Source organism: Hibiscus syriacus, unplaced genomic scaffold, assembly GCF_006381635.1.
Source record: "Hibiscus syriacus cultivar Baekdansim isolate YM2019G1 unplaced genomic scaffold, ASM638163v2 tig00000477_pilon, whole genome shotgun sequence".
Lineage (NCBI taxonomy): Eukaryota > Viridiplantae > Streptophyta > Magnoliopsida > Malvales > Malvaceae > Hibiscus > Hibiscus syriacus.
The window spans coordinates 2,242,813-2,253,422 of NW_024061790.1; the positions used below are offsets into that span (position 1 = coordinate 2,242,813).

Below are 10,610 nucleotides of genomic sequence, written 5' to 3' on the forward strand. Positions count from 1 at the left end.
AGGACGGTCGGCATAGTGACCGAAATATGGATTTATTGAGGTTGAAGAGAGAAATAGAGAGAAAAGGGGAAGAAGAAGAATATGTAAAAGAATGAGGAAGAAAGACTAGAAAATAAAGGGAAAAAAGGGTAAACTACGCCAATGGTCACTGATGTTTGGGTAAGTTTTCATTTTCACCACTAATGTTTCAAAAGTTACAAATCGATCACTAACGTTATCGTTTGTGGCAAATTAGTCACTCGTCGTTAACAGAGGTGACGGAAATCAAACGTAGACCATTAGCTGCTTACCTGGATGGTTGACCGACTGAAATTTAGCTTGGTTGTTGTACAGTAGCATCGAGGATAGCCAAATTAGAGAATGAAACCAAACAGACTCTTCAGAGAAAGAAAGTAAAGGAAACAGCCATAGCTATCGGTGCTCACAGTAGCAAAACAGAGAGAGATCTTCAGATTTGTAAATGGAAGCACTCAATTGCAATCTTGTTTTGATTTGCGCGACGTTCATAGCGGCAGCGACGACTACTGCAATAACTGTTAATTCGAGTGGGGATCACCATAAACACCAGATCCTAGAATGGATACCCATCGGATCGCCATGTAAGGGCTCAGTATCCGAATGCTTAGCCGGGGAAGAGTTCGAGCTAGACTCCGAGATCAGCCGACGCATGTTGGTAACCACAAGGTACATAAGCTACGGTGCACTGCAGAGGAACACCGTGCCTTGCTCCCGGCGCGGTGCTTCATACTACAATTGCCAACCTAGAGCTCAGGCCAACCCTTACAACCGTGGTTGCAGTCGCATTACAAGGTGCAGGAGCTGAGCTCTTTTCTTCTTCTAATTTTAATTTTTCCACCTTTCTAATATCATTTTTAATGATTGAGCATTTGATTGATATACATGAAGAAAATGAAAAAGTTCATTGGTGGGTAGTGAATATAGTAATGGCTCTTCTTTTCCATTCATCGGCCAAACGATGGGGAAGATGGTCGTAATGATGAGAGAAATAGTCAGTGAAATAGCACCTTTTACGGTGAGGATAATGGAAGCTTGCACCATAGCATTCACTATTCTGGCCAAAACAACCATAACAGGAGGAATGAGCCCTTTTGGCTTTGTAGTTTACACTAATAATGTTGGCTTTCTCTTGCTACTCTCTTTTTCCTTTCTTCTTCACAGGGAAAGGTGCTTGCAAGGCTGCGATTTCCTCTTATCTTTTCCCTTCTCTGTGTACCAATCTCTCTTCAATTTCTTTATCTTTTATTTTTTTATTACTACAAAATAGATCAGTCGATCTTCACCTTCTCACTCCTCGTGCGTATATGTTGAAAACATTTTTGATGTTTCGATATAACAAATTAAGTTAAATGAATTTTAAGATTTTACAAACGATTTTCTTAGTATATTCGATTTAATTATTCGAATATCAAAATATTACTCCAAGTATTTCAAGATCAAATTCAAACCTTACTAAATGTGTAAAATTGTGATTTATACTTAATATATTTTTTAAACAATTTTCACAAAGTATTTTGAACCAAAATCAAGCCTAAAATCAATTTTCAAAGTGATGTACCGATGCACCAATCCATGCATCGATGCACCATGGATTAAATTGAACATCGAATGTATTTTATGCATCGATGCACATACCATGCATTGATGCACTCAATGCATTTGATGCATCGATGCACTCTTAGTGCACCGATGCACTAAGGGTCCAACGGTCAAAATATTTGAATTTTACACTTGATGCACCGATGCACCATGGGTATGCATCGATGCACTGACGCTCCCAACTGCTTCAATTAATTGTTTTCACACTTAAATAGCTCTATTGACTCCACTAACCATCCCCAACGTTTAGAATCATTTGAAGGAGTATTTAAATAAGTTTAGAAGCCATTGATCAACAACAATCAAGAAGAATCAATAGAGAAACAAGAGAGAAAGAATCAAACATCAAGTTTGTGCAATTCAAGCCAAATTTCCTTTCAATATTCATTTTTCTTTCAATAACACTATTTTTGCTCATTTGTAATCATCTTTGAGTGTTCTTATCTTGTTATAGAATTGTGCAAACATATTGCCTTGTGAGGTTTTTCCTTGTAAGTTTGCAAATTTGTGTATTTCTCTTTGAAAAAGAGTGTGCTCAAGAATTGGGGTATAATTCTTGAGGGATTTGTAAGGTTACTCTTTGTCCTCAAAAGAAAGAACAAATTAGTGAATTTGTTGGAAAATCCTTAGTGTGGATAGCTAAGGTAGTGGATGTAGACTTTGGTTGAGAAAGTCGAACCACTCTAAATTGTTGTGCAATTTCTTTCAATTTTCTACAAAAGCTTCCACCAAATTTTTAATTGCCAATTCACCCCCTCTTGACTGATTCCATCAATTAACTCAACAATTGGTATCAGAGCCTCACTCATTTGAAGGTTTAATCGCCTCTTGAGTCGATTTGGGAAGAGTTATATCGATAATCAAGTCATCAATGGCCTCCACTTCAAACGTCGACTCCTGTCTTGATTCGATGCCCATCAATGTTCCAAACTCTAGTGTTAGTACTCTACGATCTCATCATGATCCTTTTCTTCATTTGATGATCTCTTGGTGGTTTAGACCATCTAGAGGTAGGTACTCCACTCTTTGTGCTGGGGATTTATGGTGGATGCACTGTATCAAGAATAAGATCAAAATATATCTGCCCCACATTATATTTAGAAAACTAGTGGACATCATAAACATTGTTCCTTCAAAACATGTTGAAACATTGATTTACGGATGTCTTCTTAGTAATATTTTTATCAAACTTGGTCTAAACGTCTCTCTCGACAATCCTATCCCTCTCCAAAATCAAATCAATCTCACATCATTGAAGAAAGCAGATTGGAAACAAGACGAGGAAACCAGTCTTTGGGTCTTTCGACCCGGTAAGCAAACTCCGGGAGCGAGTTCTTCACGAACTGCTCCTAGCTCTTCTCGTGCTCCTCCTCCTCCTCGGGCACCGACTGCTGACGATGATCCTGAGTTTCAACAACTTATGCAAGATATCGATGATCATGTACCAGATGATGAGCCTGCACCGGAACCGGCACGACAAGAAGATCAAATGCCACCATATTTTCGATCTTTCTTAGAGTCGTTTGATCTGAGGTTTGCCTCCATGAAGTCTCAGATTACTGAGTTTCAGCGGGAGATGCGTGAACGTATGGATGCTCTCACTCTTGAAGTTCGAGCTCATTATCCTCCTCCTCCCAATCCTTCTCCCGATCCTCCGATGGAGTAAACTTGTTTCCTTGTTATGTTTTCTTGATTTTTAAAAAACTTGGATTGATTTTGATGTTTCTGGATTGTTTGTTTTGGATTGTTAATTGTTTGAATTTGTTATGGTTTGGATGATTGGATTTTGAACTTAATATATATATAATTGGTTTGAATTTTCTTATTTTTGCATCATTAGACATATATGACCAATAATGTCATTTCACATTTGTTTATGAATATTGATTATGGAACTAATGGCTAATCTCTCTTTTGATTGTGAACTTAGTAGCTTAAGCTATATTTACTTATAATCAATTGGCTATGCTTTTCAAAACCCTGTTTAAAACATTCTACAATCTTTTTGATTTAACAAAAAGGGGAGAAATATTAAGTGTTAAAGGGGAGAAGTGTTATAGTAAGGGGGAGTAATTTTTCAAAATTGATTTCAAATTTTTAGAAAATCTTAAAATTACACAAATGTTTTGTTATATCAAAAAGGGGGAGATTGTTGAAAACATTTTTGATGTTTCGATATAACAAATTAAGTTAAATGAATTTTAAGATTTTACAAACGATTTTCTTAGTATATTCAATTTAATTATTCGAATATCAAAATATTACTCCAAGTATTTCAAGATCAAATTCAAACCTTACTAAATGTGTAAAATTGTGTTTTATACTTAATATATTTTTGAAACAATTTTCACAAAGTATTTTGAACCAAAATCAAGCCTAAAATCAAATTTTCAAAATGATGCACCGATACACCAATCCATGCATCGATGCACTATGGATTAAATTGAACATCGAATCCATTTTATGCATCGATGCACATAACATGCATCGATGCACTCAGTGCATTTGATGCATCGATGCACAAACCATGCATCGATACACAAACCATGCATCGATGCACTCTGGCTATTTTGAAACATCGAATACATTTTATGCATCGATGCACTATTAGTGCACCGTTGCACTAAGGGTCTAACGGTCAAAATATTTGAATTTTACACTTGATGCACCGATGCACCATGGGTATGCATCGATGCACTGACGCTCCCAACTGCTTTAATTAATTATTTTCACACTTAAACGGCTCTATTGACTCCACTAACCATCCCCAACGTTCAGAATTATTTGAAGGAGTATTTAAACAAGTTTAGAAGCCATTGATCAACAACAATCTAGAAGAATCAATAGAGAAACAAGAGAGAAAGCATCAAAAATCAAGTTTGTGCAATTCAAGCCAAATTTCCTTTCAATATTCATTTTGCTTTCAAGAACACTATTTGTGCTCATTTGTAATCATCTTTGAGTGTTTTTATCTTGTTCTAGAATTGTGCAAACATATTGCCTTGTGAGGTTTTCCCTTGTAAGTTTGCAAATTTGTGTATTTCTCTTTGAAAAAGAGTGTGCTCAAGAATTGGGGTATAATTCTTGAGGTATTTGTAAGGTTACTCTTTGTCCTCAAAAGAAAGAACAAATTAGTGAATTTGTTTGAAAATCCTTAGTGTGGATAGCTAAGGTAGTGGACGTATACTTTGGTTGAGAAAGTCGAACCACTCTAAATCGTTGTGCAATTTCTTTCAATTTTCTGCAAAAGCTTCCACCAAATTTTTAATTGCCAATTCACCCCCCTCTTGGCCGATTCCATCGATCGATTAACTCAACAGTATATTTTTACTGGGTTTAACAGGGTCGCTTCTCTTCTCTCTTCACCTTGTTTCAACTTCTTTGAAATGAAAAACGATCAACTGATTTCTTCTTCTTCTTTTCTGGTGTTTGATTTGTTTAGGATAGTTATATCAGAGAACCTTGCATTCGTTGGATTAAGCTAAACTCACCCATCGTTGTATGCGCAACTGATCTCCTAATCCCGCCTATTTCCTTCTTGCGTTCCATCCTTCTCAGGTTCTTCATCTTCCCAAAGCCATATTCTTCTTCTTGTAATCTATTTCAGTTCAGAAGCTGGATAAGCAATCGATCACGTGGAGGAAGACGATGATGTGGCTGAAGAAGTAGGCGACGGGGAAATCAGATTGAGGTACCCATAGATCTGTCGGTTAATCCACCGTAAAAATCTCGACCACCGCCGGAGAATCCCGAAGCCATTTCCCCTCCCCTCTGCTTTGAGTTAACTGAATATAACAGAGGAGAGCTATGGTGGTTTTGGGTTTTTCCATTTAATTTTATTAATTAAATTTTCATTAAATATTTGGTAAAACACCGGTCAAATGGGTGGTCCACCATCCAGATAAGCATAAAACGGTCCACGTGTGATTTTCGTCACGTTTGTTAACGGTTGTTAACGGCGAGTGACCAATTTGTCACAAACGATAATGTTAGTGATCGATTTGTAACTTTTGAAACATTAGTGGTGAAAATGAAAACTTACCCAAACATTAGTGACTACTGGAGTAGTTTACCCAAAGAAAAATAATTTTTTATTTAGACCAAAACTAAGTCGTTTTGGTCAAGATTTGAATTTCTATCATATTTAAAATTACGTCATTTTGGTATAGATTGTTACGTCATAGCACCTTTAGAAAGTTAACGGCTGAGTGACAAAAAACTCAATGTATAAAGTTCAGTGATTAAATTAGAAAAAATAGAAATACAATGAGTATAGGAGAGTAAAATTTAGTGCGTAATTTAATTTTTCCCTTTTTTTTAATATGGTTTATGTTTACTTGATTAAAATGTAAATTTTTTTCTTGAAATTACAATATACTTAATACTTGTTGGTGTACATTTACCGGAATTCGTAGGATTAAGTGTCTGCACATAGTGTGGTGCTACGTAACATAAGACTACCGTGATTATAAGTTCTAGTTATTTGAGTAGTTAATAATACAGTGATAATACAGTGATGGCCATGTAGTATCAATAACTTAAACATGGATGACATACAATACATGATTAGCATTTGTCAACGGTTGCTAAAGTGCATAAATGATATTCCTTAATCAAGCTCATGGATTCAAACTCTAACGTTTACAAATAAAGCAAATTGAGTTATTAGGATCGCCCTCGCCTCTTTATTACTTGATTTGTATTAGTTTGTCAATATATCAGATACATGTTTGCAAATGAAACAAATTGGGTTAGGAGGATCGTCCTCACCTCTTTAGTACTTAATCTGAATTAATCGGTCAATACATCAGATACATGTCATCAATTAAAAAATATCATAGATGACATAAACAAAAACCTTTTTAGGATAAAACCGCCCATATCATTACGTAGCATAATGAATAGCTAATTACTCATTCATCGAGCAACCGAAGCATAGTCTTAATTGTTGGATTAAATTCAATAATTATGGGCATATTTTTAATGTATATTGTTATCATAAAATATAACATAAATTAAGTGACCAATTATGACATAAAGTCATGAGGTATTAGAAGTATCATAGAAATAAAAATGTAGATACAATTAAAGTTATATTTATAATTCGATGAGAGGAAGAGTTATAAGTATAAACAATAATTGATTCTTAAATCAGCTATATAAAAGGGTTATGATCTCCAAAAAATAAATCATCTCGTATTACTCTTATCCCATCATACAGTATATAAGATCACAAACCTAATTGATATATGATGTCGGCTATAATATATTGCTCGAGGATTCGAATGATGCCCGTTATCACTCTGCTCTGATCCAGGTATTTTGTTTTCAATTTTGCATAGTTGTTAAAAACTTGGTATGGACAATCGCGTATTTATGTGAAATGCATAGTGTCAATAAATTTCTAGGCCCTGCTTGCAAATTGAGTTGCAGTTTATTTTGCTTATTAGAACAGTCAAAATATTAGACGTTTACTTGTTAAAGCAGAGACCTTTCAGCTCTTTACCTGCACTTTCTGAGATCGATCTAGCTCTCACCAATGTTACGTAGAATTATAGGCGTCAGATATGGATATATACCCGACATTGCATAAATTCATTTTTTCAACACTTCTTCATATATTTAGATCATATTTTCATACTCGTGTCTTAATATGTTTCAGACATGGATAATATTAGGGAAATGAAGAGTTCAAGTGAAAAAACTACATATTAGGAGAAATGATGAGTCTAAGTGACAGGCCCCATTGTCATTGCCATTGAAGTTGTTCGTATTTCGGCAATGTCTGATGGCAGAGCTTCCACCATGCCCTTTAAAGCAATACATGTTTTAGTGAACATGTTTATTGAATGCAATGAATTTTTATGTTAACTTTAATTTCTCGTGCAAATTCATCTTGTATTTGGGCCCACTTAGATATTCTTCCAGGTCTTTGTTTCTAGGAATCACACCAGAAAAATTCTATTTTCTTAATTTATGTATTTGCCTTTTTGAGTATAGCTCGATTTGATTTGTATAGTGGATTCATCCGATTCCATATAAACCATCAATTAAAACTCCCCAGGAAGAAAGGTAGGTTGGTGTTAATTATAGTTATTGATTGGTTTCATATATAATCCTTCTCCATCATTAGTTCAAAGGATATTGTTGTATTGAATTTGCCCAGTTTAGTGTACTACAAATATCAAAATGCTGATATGCGTATTCAGATTCTTCGCTTCATCTTGTATTGACAAATCTTGCCATCGTTTTTGAACCTTTTGACATTAGATTCGAACTTTTCATTTATCTTAAAATATCTATATTTGATACTCACTCGAATTTAGATAATACATGTACTCATTCCGTTCCAGAATTTGATAAACAGATGAACATAGAAAGCAGCTCATCTTTGCTAATCTTTCCATCATTATCTTCATCGGATCTCTTAAACCATCGTTTGAACTCATCGGATTTTCATTTCGTGCTTTCCATCGACGGAGTAGTTTTATACTTTTTTTTAATAATCTGAGGTAAGTACAAGGTAGTATCTATCCAAAGATAACTCTCAAGCATTCGACATTGAACGCTCGTACCTCTGACCTTCTTGGTGCTCGAATCCGGAACCTCAAGAAATAACGATAATTCATTTACTACCGAGGTCGCTGGGGTTCGTGCAAACTATTGACATACAAATTCGAGAAATGGATAAGAATATTAGGCTAATCACCAAAAAAGAGGATATCTATAGAAACCTACATCGAATATCTGAAAGAAAATAGTATAGGAATTTTCGAGTTGCCATTGCATTCCATCAACATATGGTATAATCGTTTGAGTGAACATTGTTAGTGTTGTTTTGCCTAACAATCAATGAAAAAGTTACAACTAAACAAACTACTGAAATTGTAAAAAAAACACTATTTATTCGTGCAGTTCAAATCTAATTCTATACTTACGGAGCCTTTCTCAAAGAGTAATTCACTATAAATCAACAATACAAGAGACATTTTAAGCAACTTCACTCTAAGGTAATTGCAGACAAACATAGAGGTGGCACACGGCTCATTTGAATCGGGTTGGGTCATTTCAGTTTGAGACTTGATTCTGATCAGATTTGGGTTAGGTCGAGTTATTTAGGGTTTGATTTTAATTCGGGTCAATGATAAGTTTGGTCGTGTCGGGTATCAGGTCGAGTCAAAATCTAATAGGTTGATTTTCGGTTCGGGTAAATACCAGATCGATTGATTTCAAATCAGATCAATATCGGATCAGTCAATTTTTGGGTAAAGTCAATATCGGATTGAACAGTTTTGGTTCGGGCCAATCTTTAAATTTTCAAGTCAATTCGGATTAAGTTAAGTACGAGTTTAATCAAGTATATATAAAATTATTGACATATTTTTATATGAAAAAATATATTTTTATTTGTTAATCTTATCATTTAGGTTCAAATTCAACTTTCAAACATTTAATGTTTCAAATTACACTATCATTTATGGATGACAATTTGACCCGAACTTATCAGACATTAGATTGTGTGACTTGAATTTTATATTGATCTAACCTGAAAAGTTTGTGATGCAACCTATTTGGTGAAGAATTAAATTTTAAATTATAAATTTTATTCTCAATTAAAATTTTTAAATAAAATTTTTAATTAGATGTTTGATGTCTAATTATAAATATAATATTTGTTGAATTTTAAAAGATAATATAATAATTATATTTGAATGAATATTGATATAAATAATTTTTAAATAATTTAAAATTTATTGAATCAGATATAGAGATGATCTTTTAAATAAGAAAATGTTACTATTGAACCATTCAACTATTACTAAAAGTGATAGACTAATGGTTAACAAGTAATATAATAAAAAATAAGAATAAAATATGTATCATTTTAATATTTATCAAATTATTAAAAATAGATAATAATAATAATAATAATAATTTATTCATTTACTTAGATTCAATTATCGAGTTAAAATCAAGTTGAAGTTCAGTTCGGTTAGAATCAGATATGGGTAAAATAATTCGAGTTACTTTCAGTTCGAGTTGTTTCGGTTTGGGTTAATTTTAGTTCAAGTTGCTTTTGGTTCAACTAAAATTAGGATAGATTTTGGTTCGATTCAATTTATTTAAGGTTTCAAATTAATTTTGGATTATCATATTCAAGACTATATCAGATATTGGATCTAATAAATCGATTCGAGTAATCGAGTATGAGTTAAATTTATCAAATCTAGCCAAACACACTCGTATATTTACATCATTACTTTTTCCTTAGATTTCAAGGGTTCCACGTGAATTTTTTTTTCTGCTCGGGTGCAGTAGAAATTAAAACATTTGAAACATATTTTTCGAGTTAATATAAATTTTGAATTATTTTTAAAAAAATATCAAATTCAATTAAGTATAATATTATTATTTTTAATTATTTATTATATAAAAATATAAGTAATTGACTAAAAATATTTTATTTTGGTCAAAATAACATTTGTTTGAATGAAAACAACTGATTAACTATTACTTGTACAACACATCTACTTGTACTACACGATATTTAAATTTTTTATTAAATTAATACTATTTATTTTTAATAAGTTAATTTCATTTAATAAAATGATGGCATATTATAACTATTACAAATAAAATAATTTAAAGTTCATATTATAAATATACTTTAATCTATGTTTTAATTTATGTTATAATTATGTTGGTGTAGCTTTCGGTTAGGGTTTTGCCCTTTTCTCTCTGTCATATGACATGTTTTAGGGTTTTGCCCTTTTATATTAGTAAATTTTCTAGGGTTTTGCCTTTATTGTGATGTTCTGTCAATTCTTGGTGATTCTACTGGATTGTATTGATTGCGCTTTCGGTCATGGGAGATTTAGAAAAACGGTTGGATGATTTGCATTTGAAACCAGGAGAACAAGAATCATTGGTTATCTTTCAGCAACTGTTTTGTAGGATCTTTTCTTACGTCTAGCACAATAAACTTCCAAGTG

The 10,610-nt window shown here is 33.2% G+C and overlaps 1 protein-coding gene across 1 annotated transcript; it reads left to right on the top strand.

Annotated features, from left to right (window-relative positions):
* The first annotated feature begins 460 nt into the window (after positions 1-460).
* Positions 461-847, top strand: LOC120206597 (protein RALF-like 33). Its single transcript, XM_039206204.1, has one exon. It carries the CDS (start codon positions 461-463, stop codon positions 821-823), a length of 363 nt encoding a protein of 120 aa, XP_039062135.1. The 3' UTR covers positions 824-847.
* The last annotated feature ends 9,763 nt before the right edge of the window (positions 848-10,610 follow it).

Bases quoted from the DNA above. Each gene is read 5' to 3' on its own strand.
- LOC120206597 (XM_039206204.1), top strand. From the start codon at position 461: ATGGAAGCACTCAATTGCAATCTTGTTTTGATTTGCGCGACGTTCATA.